Source organism: Rhinoraja longicauda, chromosome 2 (assembly GCF_053455715.1).
Source record: "Rhinoraja longicauda isolate Sanriku21f chromosome 2, sRhiLon1.1, whole genome shotgun sequence".
In the NCBI taxonomy this organism is placed as follows: Eukaryota; Metazoa; Chordata; class Chondrichthyes; order Rajiformes; family Arhynchobatidae; genus Rhinoraja; species Rhinoraja longicauda.
This window is the reverse complement of record NC_135954.1, coordinates 109866676-109885569: the sequence shown is the minus strand read 5'-3', so window position 1 is coordinate 109885569 and position 18894 is coordinate 109866676. Positions and strand designations below refer to the sequence as shown.

The window sequence follows — 18894 nt, the reverse complement described above, 5'->3', positions numbered from 1 at the left end:
AGTGCGTCAGTTCCAGAGACAAAGTCCAATGTTCACAATGGGGTAGAGATGAATCGGACAGTACTCTAGCTTGTGGAAGGACCGTTCAGAAGCCCGATAACAGAGGGGAAGAAGCTGTTCCTGAGTCTGGTGGTGCGCGCTTTCAAACTCCTGTTTCTTTCGCCCGACGGGTGTGGGGAGAAAGAATGACCGTGGTGGGACAAGTCTTTGGTTAATGTTGGCTGCTTTTCCAAGGCAACAATAGACAATGGACAATAGGTGCAGGAGGCCATTTGGCCCTTCGAGCCAGCACCGCCATTCAATGTGATCATGGCTGATCATTCACAATCAGTACCCCGTTCCTGCCTTCTCCCCATACCCCCTGACTCCGCTATCCTTAAGAGCTCTATCTAGCTCTCTCTTGAATGCATTCAGAAGCAATGTATCTGAAGCTGTGTTTAATAGATATGCAATTATAACATGGGCTAACAGCGCTCAATGTGTACAGAGGGGAATGTTTTTGTTTACTTGATTTGTTCTTTAAATTTGTACAGGCAGTTTTGGAAGGATTTTGAACACAAGATAAATGTTTCAATTGCTCACATTGGCTTGTTTCCGTTTAAAGAACAGGCACCCTGACAGCATTGAGGAATTAGAGATAAAATAGGACCCTGAAGCCTAAACTCACACAGTGTCTGCATTTAAATAACTGCTTTGGAAAATAAAAGTTTCTAATTCGGCTGCAGATAAGAAATTGTTTATTTTGAGTATCCTAGGTTTTAGATATTAAAAATCTGGAATGTGAGGGGCAAATTTTATAGAGACGTGTGAGGCAAGTGTTTCTTACACAGAGAGTGATGGGTGCTTGGAAGGCGCTGCCAGGGGTGGCGGTGGAGGCGAATATGATAGTGTGTGTCTAAGAGGCTTTTAGATAGGCACATGGATATGGAGGGAAATCGATCACGTGCAGGCAGAGCAGATTATTTCAACTTGGCATTGTGTTTGGCACAGACATTGTTTTAGATTTCTGATTTAGAGATACAGCACGGAAACAGGCCCTTCAGACCACCGGGTCCGCGCCGCCCAGCCATCCCCGCACATTAACACTATCCTACACACCCTAGGAACAATTTTTTTTATTTTTTTTACATTTGCCAAGCCAATTAACCTACATACCTGTACGTCTTTAGAGTGTGGGAGGACACCGAAGATCTCGGAGAAAACCCACGCAGGTCACGGGGAGAACGTACAAACTCCGTACAGACGGCACCCACAGTCAGGATCGAACCTGAGTCTCCGGCGCTGCATTCGCTGTAAGGCAGCAACTCTACCGCTGCGCCACCGTGCCGCCCCTGTTACTGTGCTCCACTGAGCTTTGTGAGGTTAAAGAATTATGGGCAGTGCAGGGAAGTGCTACTGCAATGTAAGATTAGCTACTGTCTGCATGATGGGACAGGCTCGAGGGGCCGAACGGCCTCTGCCTACGCCTGGTGTTTTTGTTTTTATGAGATACAATCCATCGTGGCTCAGTGTAACGGCCCCCTGTTCTGTCTGCTGCTGCTGCTGGGAACATACATACTTTAACATTGACCGGGGTAGCCTTAATGCAACGACGTAGGCAGAGAGAATGAGAGCGGCACGGTGGCGCAGCGGTAGAGTTGTTGCCTTACAGTGAATGCAGCGCCGGAGACTCAGGTTCGATCCTGACTACGGGTGCTGTCTGTACGGAGTTTGTACGTTCTTCCCGTGACCTGCGTGGGTTTGCTCCGAGATCTTCGGTTTCCTCCCACACTCCAAAGACGTGCAGGTATGTAGGTTAATTGGCTGGGCAAATTTAAAAAATTGTTCCTAGTGTTGGATAGTGTTAATGTGCGGGGATCGCTGGGCGGCACGGACTCGGTGGGTCGAAGGGCCTGTTTCCTCGCTGTATCTCTAAATTAAAAAAGACCTCAGAAGGGGATAAGAAGTTGTACATATATTCAGGAGAGTTTTCCGAAGCTGTGCGGAGGGAGTCCGACCAGTGATGGAGGTGTACTTGGCCTGAGAGAATGAGGACAGGCAAGTTATTGAAGTGATACAAAATGCTGGAATAACACAGATCAGGCAGCATCGCTGGAGAACATGGATAGCTGACATTTCAGGTTAGGAGTGCTGGTGCAGGATTCCCAAAAAGTTAATCTGCAAGTCGAACCAGTAGTAAAGAAACCAACCCCAATGATAGCATTTATTTCAAGAGGGCTTGTATGCAAAAACAGGGATGTAATGCTGAGGCTCTATAAGGCGCTGGTCAGGCTACATTTGGAATATTGTGCGCAATTATGGGCACCATACCTGACGAAGGATGTGTTGGCTCTGGAGAGGGTCCAGAGGAGGTTTACAAGAATGATCCCAGGAATGAACAGGTTAACCTATGATGAGCGTTAGTCTGCACTGGGCCTGTACTTGCTGGAGTTTAGAAGTATGAAGGGGGACTTCATTGAAACACACAGAATAGTGAAAGGCTTGGAGAGGTCACAGCCTCAGAATTAAAGGACGTTCTTTTAGGAAAGAGATGAGGAGAAATTTCTTTAGTCAGAGGGTGGTGAATCTGTGGAACTCATTGCTGCGGAAGGCTGTGGAGACCAAGTCAGTGGATATTTTTAAGGCAGACATTGATTCTTGATTAACACGGGTGTCAGAGGTTATGGGGAGAAGGCTGGAGAATGGGGTTAGGAGGGAGACATAGGTCAGCCATGACTGAATGGCGGAGTAGACCATCACGCCCTGGGGGTATGTGAAGAGGAAAAAAATAGTCAAGGCAAATGTGGGTCCCTTGAAGACAGTAGCAGGGGAATTTATTATGGGGAACAAGGAAATGGCAGACGAGTTGAACCGGTACTTTGGATCTGTCTTCACTAAGGAGGATACAAACAATCTCCCAGATGTTCTAGTGGCCAGAGATCCTAGGGTGACAGAGGAACTGGAGGAAATCCACATTAGGCAGGAAAAAGTTTTGGGTAGACTGATGGGACTCAAGGCTGATAAATCCCCAGGGCCTGATGGTCTGCATCCCAGGGTGCTTAAGGAGGTGGCTCTAGAAAATGTGGACGCATTAGTGATTATTTTCCAATGTTCTATAGATTCCGGGTCAGTTCCTGTGGATTGGAGGGTAGCTAATGTTATCCCATTTTTCAAGAAAGGAGGGAGAGAGAAAACGGGAAATTATAGACCAGTTAGTCTGACATCAGTGGTGGGGAAGATGCTGGAGTCAATGATAAAAGACGAAATTGCGGAGCATTTGGATAGCAGTAACAGGATCGTTCCAAGTCAGCATGGATTTACGAAGGGGAAATCGTGCTTGACTAATCTACTGGAATTTTTTGAGGATGTAACTAGGATGATTGACAGGGGAGAGCCGGTGGATGTGGTGTACCTCGACTTTCAGAAAGCCTTCGACAAGGTCGCACATAGGAGATTGGTGGGCAAAATTAGAGCACATGATATTGGAGGTAGGGTACTGACATGGATAGAAAGTTGGTTGACAGACAGAAAGCAAAGAGTGGGGATAAATGGGTCCCTTTCAGAATGGCAGGCAGTAACTAGTGGGGTACCGCAAGGCTCAGTGTTGGGACCGCAGCTATTTACAATATACATCAATGACTTGGATGAAGGGATTAAAAGTACCATTGGCAAATTTGCAGATGACACAAAGCTGGGTGGCAGTGTGAACTGTGAGGAAGATGCTATGAGGTTGCAGGGTGACTTGGACAGGTTGTGTGAGTGGGCGGATGCATGGCAGATGCAGTTTAATGTAGATAAGTGTGAGGTTATCCACTTTGGTGGTAAGAATAGGAAGGCAGATTATTATCTGAATGGTGTCAAGTTAGGAAAAGGGGACGTACAACGTGATCTGGGTGTCTTAGTGCATCAGTCACTGAAAGGAAGCATGCAGGTACAGCAGGCAGTGAAGAAAGCCAATGGAATGTTGGCCTTCATAACAAGAGGAGTTGAGTATAGGAGCAAAGAGGTCCTTCTGCAGTTGTACAGGGCTCTAGTGAGACCGCACCTGGAGTACTGTGTGCAGTTTTGGTCTCCAAATTTGAGGAAGGATATTCTTGCTATTGAAGGCGTGCAGCGTAGGTTTACTAGATTAATTCCCGGAATGGCGGGACTGTCATATGTTGAAAGACTGGAGCGACTAGGTTTGTATACACTGGAATTTAGAAGGATGAGAGGGGATCTTATCGAAACATATAAAATTATTAAGGGGTTGGACACGTTAGAGGCAGGAAACATGTTCCCAATGTTGGGGGAGTCCAGAACCAGGGGCCACAGTTTAAGAATAAGGGGTAGGCCATTTAGAACGGAGATGAGGAAAAACTTTTTCAGTCAGAGAGTTGTAAATCTGTGGAATTCTCTGCCTCAGAAGGCAGTGCGGGCCAATTCTCTGAATGCTTTCAAGAGAGAGCTAGATAGAGCTCTTAAGGATAGCGGAGTCAGGGGGTATGGGGAGAAGGCAGGAACGGGGTACTGATTGAGAATGATCAGTCATGATCACGTTGAATGGTGGTGCTGGCTCGAAGGGCCGAATGGCCTCCTCCTGCACCGATTGTCTATTGTCTATTGTAACCCGTTACCCGGGGGAGGGGGATCAGGAGCAGTGCGAGAGGAAAGCAACATCCCAATGAGTGGGAGGCGTTTAAAAGCGAGGCTCTGAGAGTTCAAGGTCAGCAGGTCCCTGGTGGGGAAGCAGGCAGCGATGGTTCCTGCTGATCAAAGGGTATTGATCAGGGAGAAGGAAGTGTATGTCAAGTATAGAAATTGGTATTGTGCGAGTCTGGGGCTTATATAGGAGGGAGCATAAGAAATACATTCAGAGGGCAAAAGCGGCCATGAAATGACCTCGGCAAGTAGGATTAAGGAGAATCCGAAACACTTTTGTCGATGAGTTGGGCTGAAGGCAGCGGGTAGTGCCACTGCCTCACCGAAACCAGAGACCCGGGTTCGATCCTGACCTCGGGTGCTGCTTGTGTGGAGTTTGCACGTTCTCCCTGTGACTGCGTGAGTTTACTCTTGGTGCTCCGGTTTCCTCCCACATCCCATAGGGAATGTAAGTCAATTGGCCCTCTGCAAATTGCCCCTTAGTGTGTAGGGAGTGGATGAGAAAGTAGAATAGCATGGGACTAGTGCGAACAGGTGATCGGTGGTCAGTGTTGACCCGGTGGGCCGAAGGGCCTGTTTTCATGCTGCATCTTAAAACTAAAAACTCTATTAGCAGCCTCTATTAAGGAAGGAATAGATCCAGAGAGAGAGAGAGAGAGAGCGAGAGAGAGAGAGAGAGAGTGTGTGTGTGTGTGTGTGTGTGCGTGCGCGCGCGTGTGTAGAGGAGACTGGGGATATGAGCGCAGTAGCTGAGGAAGGGACCCGACCCGAGCCGTTGCCTGTCCATTCTCTCCACCAAACAGAGTCTTTTTCCTCGTACTGGGGAATCTAGAAGCAGAGGGCACAGGTTTACACTGAGAGGAGAGAGATGTAAAGGGAATCCGAGGGGCAAGATTTTCCACACATAGTTGTGGTGAATGTCTGGAACGAGCTGCCAGAGGAGGTGGTGGAGGCGTACATAGTTACCAGGTTTATAAAGCATTTGGACAGGTTGGATTGGAAATTTGGAAAGGAAAGAAGTGGAGTTTAGGTTAGTTTAGTTTAGAAAAACAGCGCGGAAACAGGCCCTTCGGCCCACAGGGTCCGCGCCGACCAGCGATCCCCGCACACTAACACTATCCTACACACATTAGGGACAATATTTACATTTACCAAGCCAATTAACCTACAAACCTGTACGTCTTTGGAGTGTGGGAGGAAACCGAAGATCTCGGAGAAAACCCACGCAGGTCATGGGGAGAACGTACAAACTCCGTACAGACAGCACCCGTAGTCGGGATGGAACCCGGGTCTCCGGCGCTGCATTCGCTGTAAGGCAGCAACTCTACCGCTGCGCCACCGTGACCGCCCAGAGGGTCACGGGCAAATGGGATTAAAGTAAATAGGCACCACAGTCAGCTTGGATGAGGTGGGAGGAAAGGCATGTTTCTGTGCTGTACAATTCAATGATTCCATTCAAATAGAAGAAAATGGTCATACGTGATAGGAGCAGAATTAGGCCATTTGGCCCATCAAGTCTATCCCGCCATTCTATCATGGCTGATCTATCCCTCCCTCCTAACCCCATTCTCCTGCCTTCTCCCCATAACCCCTGACACCTCCTATCCCGGTACTAAACAAGAATCTATCTACCTCTGTCTTAAAAATATCCATTGACCTGGCCAGCACAGCCTTGTAAAAGGGTTAAGTTCGAAGCATGCTGCCTGCACTGGCAAGATTCCAGCTTCTGGAAAGTCAGTGTGATTACATTAAATTCAAAGGCCTTCTCCACCTCCAAACCCACGCTGACTGGATGCTCTGTGTCGGTCCCACTATCTATAACATCAACAGGTTTGTCACACCTGGCATTCAGATATACACACACTCTCATCCGTCCTTTAATTATTTTCAGTTTCCAGGCGGCACGGTGGTGCAGCGGTAGAGTTGCTGCCTCACAGCGCCAGAGACCCGGGTTCCATCCTGACCACGGGCCCTTGTCTGCAGGGAGTTTGTACGCTCTCCCCGTGAAGCAATAATGCCCGTGCTTGGGTTTTCTCCGGGTGCTCCAGTTTCCTCCCGCACTCCAAAGACGTATAACTTTGTAGGTCAGTTGGCTTGGTAGGATTTTAAATTGTCCCTAGTGCGTGTAGGAGAGTGTAAGTGTGTGGGAATCACTGGTCGGTGCGGACACGGTGGGCCGAAGGTCCTGGTATCGCGCTGTATCGCTAAACTAAACTGCGGAGAAAATGGATAGGTGACGTTTTGGGTTGGGACCCTTCTTTAGGGGATATGAAGGGGGGGGGGGGGGACGGACTTTCCCCCTCCCCCCACCCCCACTTTCCCACTTGACTGCCCTTTCATAAATACAGTCTCTGATCCATCCTTTAACGATTCTCCTAGTGCCGTTACCACTTCCTTAGCAATAAATTCCAGCATCTTTCTTCCTACGGACTAACTGATGTATGGTCACTCTCGTTCCTACAGTAGGTACATTTACAACGCGTGGGAACCAGTCTAGAACCTAGGGATGAAACCGCATCACTTGTACATTTTATAACATTTTATTCTGATCGCTCAGAAAGCCATAGAGCTGTACAGCATGGGAAACGGGCCCTTCGGCCCACCGTGCCCATGCTAACCAAGTTGGCAGGCTGGGCTAGTCCCACACGTCTCTAAAGAATCCGTAACAATCAGATGACTTGGAAGGGTGTGTGGGAAACATCACCCAGTGGCATTATTGCATCACTGTGTAGTTATTTATTGTGTAATTGCGTGAATGGGCCTGTCAAGCTGCAACAAGGAAGAATTTCATGGCTCTGGTCCGACCGGTGAGTATGACAATGAAACGTGCGTGACCCAAGCCGCCAGGATCTCTGAATAACCGAAGGGCAGATCATCTGTGTTTTTGGAGATTATTTACCGTGAGTCACAGGGAATGAATGATCAAAGCTGAGATAAGCGTGTTCTGGGGTTTTGATGCACGATGGAGATTGAAGCTTCGACTGGGGAGAGACAAGCAGGGCACTCTGACAGTTTTGGTCTCCTAATCTGAGGAAAGACATTCTAGCCTTAGAGGGAGTACAGAGAAGCTTCACCAGATTGATCCCTGGGATGGCGGGACTTTCATATGAAGAAAGACTGGATAGACTAGGCTTGTACTCGCTGGAATTTAGAAGACTGAGGGGGGATCTTATTGAAACATATAAAATTCTTAAGGGGTTGGAGAGGCTAGATGCAGGAAGATTGTTCCCGATGTTGGGGAAGTCCAGAACCAGGGGTCACAGCTTAAGGATAAGGGGGAAGTCTTTTAGGACCGAGATGAGAAAACATTTCTTCACACAGAGAGTGGTGAGTCTGTGGAATTCTCTGCCACAGAAGGTAGTTGAGGCCAGTCCATTGGCTATATTTAAGAGGGAGTTAGATGTGGCCCTTGTGGCTAAAGGGATCAGGGGGTATGGAGAGAAGGCAGGTACAGGTTACTGAGCTGGATGATCAGTCATGATCATATTGAATGGCGGTGCGTACAGGCTCGAAGGGCCGAATGGCCTACTCCTGCACCTATTGTCTATGTTTCTATGACCTCAGTGTGGCAGTATCACAGAGTCAGTGAACACAGAACAGAAGCAGGCCCTTTGGACCACCTTGTCCATACCGACCCAGTTGGCAGACTAAGCGCCAGTTCCACTTGCCCACGTTTGGCCCTTATCTCTCTAAACCCTTCCTTATCTGTACATTTGCCAAAATGTCTTTTACAAGCTGCAATCGTATCCGCTTCTGCACCTTCCTCTGGCAGCTCGTTCTAGATACGGACTACCCTCTGAGTGAAAAGGTTGCCCTGAGGCCCCTCTTCAATCTCTCCCTTCTCAGTTTAAACCTATGCCCTCCAGTTTTACGAAAAGACTAAATGGAAAATATGAAAAGTGCACTGTGAATTTGAATATCTCAGGGTATCATTCCCCTTAAAGCTATGTCCTATCGTCTTTGACATTTCCATCCTGCCTAGAAAGGTTCTGACTGTCTACCCTATCTATGCCTCTCATGATATTATAAACTTCTATCAGATCTCCCCTCAGTCTTCAATATTCCAGGGACAATAATCCAAGTTTGTCCAACCTCTTCTTCCAGCTAATACCCTCTAATCCGGGCAGCATTCTGGTGAACATCCTCTGCAGTAAATCTGCAGTGTGTTTACCTGACATGTTATGGATGCAATTGTAAAGAAGATTATTTGGTGAGATTGAACTGAATCCTGGAGCACCAAACTACAGTCGTTTCGCGTTGGGACCTTTCTTCAGACTGATTGTGGTGGAGACGGGGTAGGAAGTTGGAAAGGCAGCACAAAGCCTAGTGAGTGATAGATGGATACAGATGTGTGTGTGTGTGGAGGGGGGGGGAGGAGGGGGGAATGATAGGCAGATGGTCGGATAAAGGCAGGAGATGAATAGACAAGGATTGAAAAGGTCACCTATCCACGTTCTCCAGAGATGCTGCCTGACCCCAGCGCTTTGTGTCTTTTTTTTTTAACCTACAAACCCACACGTCTTTGGGGTGTGGGGGGAAGACGGGAGCAGCTGGAGGAAACCCACGTGGTCACAGGGAGAACGTGCAAACTCCACACGGACGGACAGCACTTGAGGTCAGGACCGAACCCGGGACCGCGGTGCCGCGGGGCAGCGGCTCGACCAGCTGTGCCACCGTGCCGTGTGCGGTAGGTGGGGGCCGTCGCAAGGTGGCGGTGGAGGTGGCAAGGGTGAGGGTGAGCACGTACCTTGCTGGGCCATGGCGGTCTCCAGGCACTCCAAGGTCACCTCGTCCTCACACAGGTCGTAGGGCATGTTCCCGTCCGCGTTCACGGCCATCAGGTCAGCGCCACTGGGGGGGGGAGCAAGGGTCATCGTCAGCACACAGAGACATGGGGGGGGGGGGGGTCAGGACAGGGAGAGGGAAGGGACAGGCTGATAGTACAGGGGTGGGGTTCAGGAGAGTGAGAGAGGGCAGAGATCAGGACAGGGAGGATGGAGGTCAGGGGAGGGAGAGAGATGTAGGAGTTGGAGCAGGTTGAAAGTGGGGGGGGTGTATCAGGAGAGGCTGTGTCGTGGGAGGGGGTAAGGAGGTCAGGACGGAGAGTGCAGGGGTGGAGGGGAAGGGGGGGGTGAGGACTGATAGAGCCGACAGGGGTGGGGGATGGGTCGGGCTGCGAGATCCATGAGAAGAGAGTGGGTGGGGGGGTTGGGGCAGTAACCCACCACACACGGTCACGAGGCTGTTGACAAACCCACATGGCAACCCCCCCCCCCCCCCATCCCCATCCCGGCAGCAGCAGGCCTCCCCCTTCACATGGATGTGGCAGGAAACCGGAGCACCCGGAGGAAACCCACGGGGAGAATGTGCATACTCCGCACAAACAGCAACCGAGGTCGGGATGGAACCCGGATCTGAGCGGCAGTGGGGCAGCCGCACTACCCGCTGCTCCACCCCGGCCTCACTAAGCCTCCCACCATGCCCAGCACCTGATCCATGCCGAGATCCCACTGCTCGCCACCGTACTGTTCAACGTTGTGAGAGTTCTCTGCCTCCACCACCCCTCACACTGTGTGCAGCTTCCAACCACCTTCAGGGGCAAACCATTCCCACTCAAATACCCTCCAAACCTCCTACCCTTCATCTTAAACCTGTGTCCTCCAGTTGTGAACAACTCAATCCTTACTCTACCCCCCCTCATACTTTTGTACCTCTCCATCAGGTTGTCCTCAGTCACGGAGTCATACAGCACGGAAACAGGCCCTTCTGCCCAACTCGTCCATGCTGACCAAGATGCCCCAACCAAGCTAGTCCCACCTGCCTGTGTTTGGCCCATATAGAAACATAGACAATAGGTGCAGGAGGAGGCCCTTTTGGCCCTTTGAACCAGCACCGCCATTCATTGTGATCATGGCTGATCATCCACAATCAGTAACCCGTGCCTGCCTTCTCCCCATATCCCTTGATTCCACTAGCCCTTAGAACTCTATCAAACTCTCTTTTAAATTCATCCAGTGATTTGGACTCCACTGCCTTCTGTGGCAAATTCCACAAATTCACAACTCTCTGGGTGAAAAATGTTTTTTCTCACCTCAGTTTTAATTGGCCTCCTCTTTATTCTTAGACTGTGGCCCCTGGTTCTGGACTCCCCCAACATTGGGAACATTTTCCTGCACCTAGCTTGTCCGGTCTTTTTATAATTTTATACGTCTCTATAAGATCCCCCTCTCATCCTTCTAAACGCCTGTGAACACAACCCCAGTCTTTCCTCATATGACAGTCCCGCCATCCCGGGGATTAACCTCGTGAACCTACGCTGCACTGCCTCAATAGCAAGGATGTCCTTTCTCAAATTAGTTTATCTCTCTAAACTTATCCTATCCATGTACCTGTCCAAGTGTCTGTTATATGTTGTTATTGTACCTGACTCGTCTACCTCCATCGGCAGCTCGTTCCATTTCCCTACCACCCTCTGTGGGGAAAGAAACTGCCCCTCAGGTTCCTATTAAATGTTGCCCCTCTGTCCGTACACCCATGTCCTCTGGTTCTGGGGGTAACGTGTATTCACCCTATCTAATCCCCTCACAATTTTTATACACCTCTATAAGATCACCCCTCATCCTCCTGAGCTTCATGGAAGGAAGTCCCAGTCTGTCCAACCTCTCCCTGTAGCTCAGGCCCTCAAGTCCTGGCAACATCCTCGTCAGGACCTTCTGAAATCCTACATTAAAAAAATAGCGGGTTCATAAGTTCATGTCATAGGGGCAGAATTAGGCCAATCAGCCCATTCAATCATGGCTGGTCCATCTCTCCCTCTCAACCCCACTCTCCTGCCTTCTCCCCATAACCCCTGACACCCTTGCTAATCAAGAACCTGTCAATGTCTGCATTAAAAATACCCAATGACCTGGCCTCCACCGCCGTCTGTGGCAATGAATTCCACAAATTTAATTCCATGGAGTTAGACAGAGGTCTAGGGGCTAGTGGAATCAAGGGATATGGGGAGAAGGCAGGCACGGGTTATTGATTGGGGATGATCAGCCGTGATCACATTGAATGGCGGAGCTGGCTCGAAGGGCCGAATGGCCTCCTCCTGCACCTATTGTCTATGTTTCTATTCTCCACACTCTGGATAAAGAAATTCTTGCTTCAGAGAGCCAAGGCAAGCAGAGGGCCAGGACACACTGTGGTAGCACACGCAGTATAACAGCAGCCCACAAGGATAATGGTGAGGAGGCTGATGTAGTGGAGGGTGGCCACTGCTCAGCGGAGTGTGCCCCAGGGACGGGGCATGTGTGGGGTTTGGCATGGTCCCTGCTTGCCCCTGTGGGTGGGGCTTGGCATGGGCACTGCTTGCCCTGCTCTGCCCCAGGGACGGGGTGTGTGTGGGGTCTGGCATGGCTCCTGCTTGCCCCTGCTCTGCCCCTGTGGGTGGGGCATGTGTGGAGTTTGGCATGGCCCCTGGTTGCCCCTGTGGGTGGGGCATGTGTGGGGCGCATGTGGGGTCTGGCATGGCCGCCGCTTGCACGTGTGTGGGGCGTGTGTGGGGCTTGGCATGGCCCCTGGTTGCCCGTGGGTGGGGCGTGTGTGGGGTCTGGCATGGCCCCTGGTTGCCCGTGGGTGGGGCGTGTGTGGGGTCTGGCATGGCCCCTGCTTGCCCCTGTGGGTGGGGCATGTGTGGGGCGCATGTGGGGTCTGGCATGGCCGCCGCTTGCACGTGTGTGGGGCGTGTGTGGGGCTTGGCATGGCCCCTGGTTGCCCGTGGGTGGGGCGTGTGTGGGGTCTGGCATGGCCCCTGGTTGCCCCTGCTCTGCCGCTGTGGGTGGGGCATGTGTGGGGCGCATGTGGGGTCTGGCATGGCCGCCGCTTGCACGTGTGTGGGGCGTGTGTGGGGCTTGGCATGGCCCCTGGTTGCCCGTGGGTGGGGCGTGTGTGGGGTCTGGCATGGCCCCTGGTTGCCCCTGCTCTGCCGCTGTGGGTGGGGCATGTGTGGGGTTTGTCATAGCCCCTGCTTGCCCCTGTGTGTGGGGCGTGTGTGGGGCTTGGCATGGCCCCTGCTTGCCCCAGGGACGGGGCGTGTGTGGGGCTTGGCATGGCCGCTGCTTGCCCCTGTGGGGTTTGGCATGGCCCCTGCTTGCCCCTGCTCTGCCCCTGTGGGTTGGGAGGCTGGACACGTAACTGTTGTACGAGTTGCTGCACCAGGTGCAGGTGGCCACAGGTGGCCGCGGCGTGCAGCGGGGTCCACAGCTCACTGTCGCAGGCGTTCACCGTGCCCCCGGCCTCCAGTAGCAGCGTCACCACCTCTGCATAGTCATCGATGCAGCACTGCAAGACAAAACGTGCCCGGCGTCAGGGAAATGCAGCACAACGACACAGCTTACTTTAGTTTCGTTTAGTGTAGAGACACAGTGTGGAAACAGGCCCTTCGGCCCACCGAGTCCGTGCCGACCAGCGCTCACACCATACACTTGCACTATCCTACACATTAGCCATTTACTGCATAACCTTCCACTTCCACACATCAGCTCACCCTTGCCTGTAGTAATCTCCATCACCAATCCTACACTCAAATCTCCAACTGACCTATACCTTCCTGTACATGTAAACAACCTTCCTCACTTTCCACAACTCTGCTCATTTTTGTTTCGTCTAGGTTAAGGATGCAGCATTGAAACAGGCCCTTCAGCTCACCGAGTCCACGCCGACCATTGATCACACCAGTTCTAAGTTATCCCACTTTCGCATTCGTTCACGAGGGGCAATTAACCTACAAACCTGCACGTCTTTGGGGTGCGAGAGGAAACGGAAGCACCCAGCAGAAACCCACGCAGGTCACGGGGAGAACGTGCAAACTCCGTACAGACAATCACAATCACAATCACAATAATACTTTATTAGCCAAGTATGTTTTGCAACATACGAGGAACTTCATTTGCCGTACAGTCACAACAATAAAGAGCAACAGGACACACAAAATACATTTTAACGTGAACATCCACCACAGTGACTCCTCCACATTCCTCACTGTGATGGAAGACGAAAAAAAGTTCAATCTCTTCCCTTCTTTGTCCTCCAGCGGCCGGGGGCTTCTAACCTTCCGTTGACGGGACGATCGTGACTCCCGTAGCCGGCGGCGAGCCTTAGTCAGGATCGTACCCGGGTCTCTGGCGCTGTAATGCAGCAACTATACCGCTGCGCCACCGTGCTGCCAACAGTTATTGATTTCAGACACGAGGGTGGTGTACACACCCCAGTCAATAATGCTCAGGCGGAGATGCCTAGGCATAGGTTCCTCGGCATAAATATCACCAACAATTTATTGGTACAACCACATTAAAATTTGATAAGCAAGTCAACGCTGTGGTAAAAGCCAGCTTCTTCCAACTTCGAACCATAGCTAAAATCAAACCTTTCCTCAAATTCGACGACACAGAAAAAATCATTCACGCTTTCATTTCCTCCCGCCTAGACTACTGCAACTCCCTATACACTGGGATCAGCCAATCTTCCCTGTCCCGCCTGCAACTGGTCCAAAACGCCGCAGCGAGACTCCTGACGGGTACCCGTAAAAGGGACCACATCACCCCGATTCTGGCCTCTCTCCACTGGCTCCCTGTACGGTACAGAATCAACTTCAAGCTCCTCCTATTCACGTATAAAGCCCTAAATGGACACTCCCCCCCCTACATCAAAAATCTTCTAACCCCCCTCTCTAACTCCAGGTCCCTCAGATCGGCCGACTTGGGGCTATTCACTATCCCGCGGTCTAGGCTTAAACTCAGGGGTGACCGCGCTTTTGCGGTTGCAGCTCCTAGACTGTGGAACCGCATCCCTCTCCCGATCAGAACTGCCCCCTCCATCGACTCCTTTAAGTCCAGGCTCAAAACATATTTCTACTCCCTAGCGTTTGACGCTCATTGAGGAGGCGCTGTGAACTGTTTGCGTGCTACTGTATGTTTTCATTTTTTTTTCTATTGGAACCTAATCAAATGTACAGCACTTTGGTCAACGTGGGTTGTTTTAAAATGTGCTATACAAATAAAATTGACTTGACTTGACTTGACTTGACATTGAAGCAACAGCCAACAGATCACAACAATGCCTCTACTACTCCAGGTGACGAAGGGAGTTCGGCCTGTTCATAAGTCATTGGAACAGAATTAGGTCATTCAACCCATTGGGTCTCCTCCGCCATTCAATCATGGCCAATCTATCTTTCCCTCTCAACCCCATTCTCCTGCCTTCACCCCATAACCTTTGACATCCCTACTCAGCAGGAACTAACCAATATCACCCCGTACTAATCAATTTATTCACAAAATGCTGGAGTAACTCAGCAGCCCCGACATCAGTCTGAAGAAGGGTCTCGACCCGAAACGTCACCCATTCCTTCTCTCCTGAGATGCTGCCTGACCACCACAGCCACACCCGTACTAATCAATGTCTCCAAGGAATCTCACCAACTTTTACGGACACACCATAGGATGCATCACAGGTCGGTTTGGGAACTGCCCTGCTCTGCCCAAGACCGCAAGACATTGCAGAGTTGTGGATGTAGCCCAGTCCATCACACAGACCAGACTCCCCACCATCTACTCCATCTACACTTCACGCTGCCTCGGGAACGCAGCCGACATAGTTAAGCTGTCTCATCCCAGTTATTTCTTCCTCTCCACTCTCCCGTCAGGCAGAAGATACAAAAGCTTGAAAACACGTTCCCCCAGATTCAGGAACTGCTTCTTCCCGCTGTTATCTGTTCACACAAACATAATAATCTTGTTCCACACCTACCTGATGCAGTGCAGTCAAACCATCCTCATTATACAAGTCTGCGGATATTCCTTCCTGCAAGAATTGGCCAACTGCAAGAGAAAAGGAAGTCACTTGTCATTAACGCAGGCTTACAAGTGGTTCACAGATGGTTAAACAGTGCTACCAATAGGGACCGACTGGCCAGGCTTCATTCAACTCCCAGGGCAAGGGCAGCTTGGGCTGGATTCAAAGGTGAAGTTCCCACCGCACCGTCCCACCACGCCCTGCCATGGGTGGACACACACCTCTATAATCTCGCCCCTCATCCTCCTCGGCTCCTAGGAATAAAGTCTCCGCCTTCCGAACCTGTAGTCCAGGCCCTCGAATTCTGGCAACAACCCCAAAAAATCTTCTCTGCACCCTTTCCATCGTAGTGGAAGAGCATTTTGAGATCGATGATCGCGACTCGGGTTCGATCCTGACCTCAAGTGCTGTTGGTGGGGAGTTCGCACGTTCTCCCTGTGACCGCGTGGGTTTCCTCCCACACTCCAAAGATTAATTGGGATTAATTGGGATTAATTATTTTGTAGGTTAATTGGCCCTCTGTAAATTGCCCCCCAGTGTGTAGGATAGAACTAGTGTGAACTGGTCGAGTTGGGCTGAAGGGCCTGTTTCCATGCTGTATCTCTAGACTGAGCTGAACACCTGATCCCCCCCCCCGGGCAGCCATTGCAGGCCCAGCCGTGGCATTTACCTTCCTGGGCATCGTTGCGAGATGCTGCCTCCAGCAGCCGCACGTTGTCGGGGAAGCGGATCCTCTTTAAGGGGCGGCTGGCGCTCCTCCTGTGCAGCTTGGCTCTCTTGCCCTGAGCCTCCTTCTCGCACTGCGCCCACTTCTTCAGCTGCTGCCCGCGCCTCTTGTGGGCGTGCCGGAGCCGCTCATGCGTGGTCATCCGGCCCACCAGCGACATTTCCGCCAGCAGCTCGCTGTGCTCGGCCATGGCCGGCTCTGCCCCCCACCCAGCCTGGGCACGGGGGGGGGTTGGTGACTAACCCCGGGCAGCTGCGTGGGGCACGCTCACCCAGCTCAGCCCACCCTCACATAGCCAGAGGGTCCCGTCAAACCATCAGCGCAAAGTCAACCATGCCTCCTGCCCCCTCGGCTGAGTGCGGGGGTGTGTGTAGGTGTGTCTGCCTCTATCTGTGTGTGTGGCTGTATGAGTGTGTGTCTGTCTGTATCTGCATGTGTGTGTCTGCGTGTGTCTGTCCGTGCCTATGTGTCTGTATCTGTGTGTGTGTTTCCGTGTTTCTGTCTGTGTGTCAGTGTCTTTGTGTGTGTGTGTGTGTGTGTGTGTGTGTGTGTGTGTGAGAGAGAGAGAGAGAGAGAGAGGGGGACAACCCAAACAGAGGTGCTGAGGGGTCACTGTCTCAGGCCTTGTGGGTCAGGGGAGGGTGGTGCGGGGAAACTGCGGGCATAGCCAAGCATTAACGGGCCAGGACGCGCCCTCGACCGCCCCCACCTGGGGACAGCATGCTGAGACAGGCAGGGTGGGATGTCAAGGTGGGGGGGGGGGGGGGGGGGGGGTGTGGACAGCTCTCCGAGCCTCCCCGCGGCAGGCAGCGGTCAGCACTGCTGCAGCCCAGAACTGGGCACCGAGCGTTTACTGTGCCAGGTGACCGGCGCCGCGAGCAGGCCCCACGCTGCGGGACGTGCAGAACGGCCGTTCTAGCCGCAGACTATCCCTGCCGACTGTCCTTGTGTAGCGGCCAAGATCATTGCATCCTTCCTTCTCTGCGAGAGTATCGGCAGCGGCTTCAAGCGGAGTCAGGGTGGGTACGGGACACCTCGGCACGCCTCACTGCACAGATCTACGTCGGCAGAGGCGCGGTTAACGCCGGCAACGTTTGCCCCCGGGCGTCGGGTCTCCAGCCGGCAACTCTCCACCCTGTTCCTGCTCGTCCTCTTGCAGCCGGCAATGTCAAGATGCTGAGAGGAGGGGAGAAAGAATAGTTGTCAATAAAGGCTCCGTTGTACGGTACACACAGCTTGTCAGTGATGGGGCTGGAGCCGTTCCAGCTTAATCGGTTTAGTTTTTCGATACAGTGCGGAAACAGGCCCTTCGGCCCACCGAGTCCACAACGACCACTGCCGCCGCTACTCCACCAACACCACCCTGACGCCTGGACTCGAGCCCTTCGCTCCGGCTTTTCCTTCACGGACACTGCCTGAATTGCGCCTCTGTTTTATCCCACTGACCGAAAATGGCCCTCAAAGCTTAAAGCTGTGCACCCATGTGGATTACTATCCGGGGAAGCTGGTCAAAGCAAAATATCTGGGCTGAACATCATGTCAAGTTAAGCTAATCCCCAGCAACAAGGAACTGCAGATGCTGGCTTACAAAAAAAGGCACAAAGAGCTGGAGGAACTCAGTGGGTCAGGCAGCCTCTGCGGAGGGGATGGACAGATTACATTTCCACACTCAATGAACGTGAATCTTGGCAAAATCCTCGTAATTATCTTTCTGCTTCCTGGCATCGTTCCTCTAGCAAGGTGACCCAAACTGAACAAGATACTCCATGTGGCCTCACCAATGCCTTGTACAACCACCACATAACATCTCAACTTCCACACTCAGTCTCCTTATTGGAGCGGCACGGTGGCGCAGTGGTAGAGTTGCTGCCTTACTGCGCTTTCAGCACCAGAGACCCAGGTTAGATCCTGACTAGGGGTGCTGTCTGTACGGAGTTTGTACGTTCTCCCTGTGACCGCGTGGGTTTTCTCTGAGATCTTCAGTTTCCTCCCACATTCCAAAGACATACAGGTTTGTAGGTTAATTGGTTTTGTATAAAAGTAAATTCTCCCGAGTGTTTGTAGGATCGTGTTAATACGCGGGGATCGCTGGTCGGTGTGGACACGGTGGGCCGAAGGACTTGTTTCCGCGCTGTATCGAAAATCTACACCAAACTAAAGCCCAGCACCGATCCTTGTGACACATTGCTATTCATGGGTCTCCAGTTTAAAAAACAACCTTCCAACCCTACTTTCTGCTTCCGACCATAAGATTAACGTATAAGATTATTAAGGGGTTGGACACGTTAGAGGCAGGAAACATGTTCCCAATGTTGGGGGAGTCCAGAACAAGGGGCCACAGTTTAAGAATAAGGGGTAGGCCATTTAGAACTGAGATGAGGAAAAACTTTTTCAGTCAGAGAGTTGTGAATCTGTGGAATTCTCTGCCTCAGAAGGCAGTGGAGGCCAATTCTCTGAATGCATTCAAGAGAGAGCTAGATAGAGCTCTTAAGGATAGCGGAGTCAGGGGGTACGGGGAGAAGGCAGGAACGGGGTACTGATTGAGAATGATCAGCCATGATCACATTGAATGGCGGTGCTGGCTCGAAGGGCTGAATGGCCTCCTCCTGCACCTATTGTCTATTGTCTATTGACCATCAAGCCAAATCTCTATCCAGTCGGCTATCTCTCCCTGGGTCCCATGCGATCCAACTTGCCACAGCAGCCTACCA

The 18894-nt window shown here is 51.6% G+C and overlaps 1 protein-coding gene across 1 annotated transcript in view; it reads right to left on the bottom strand.

Annotated features, from left to right (window-relative positions):
- Positions 1-16957, bottom strand: part of ppp1r16a (protein phosphatase 1, regulatory subunit 16A) — a 33797-nt gene extending 16840 nt beyond the window's left edge. The window contains exons 1-4 of the mRNA XM_078425680.1: positions 16127-16957; positions 15412-15482; positions 12800-12945; positions 9368-9471 (exon numbers count right to left, since the gene is read on the bottom strand). Of these exons, the coding sequence (XP_078281806.1) occupies positions 9368-9471; positions 12800-12945; positions 15412-15482; positions 16127-16373 (568 nt within the window). The 5' untranslated portion in view covers positions 16374-16957. The remainder of the gene's footprint in view (positions 1-9367; positions 9472-12799; positions 12946-15411; positions 15483-16126) is intronic.
- Positions 16958-18894: the final 1937 nt, after the last annotated feature.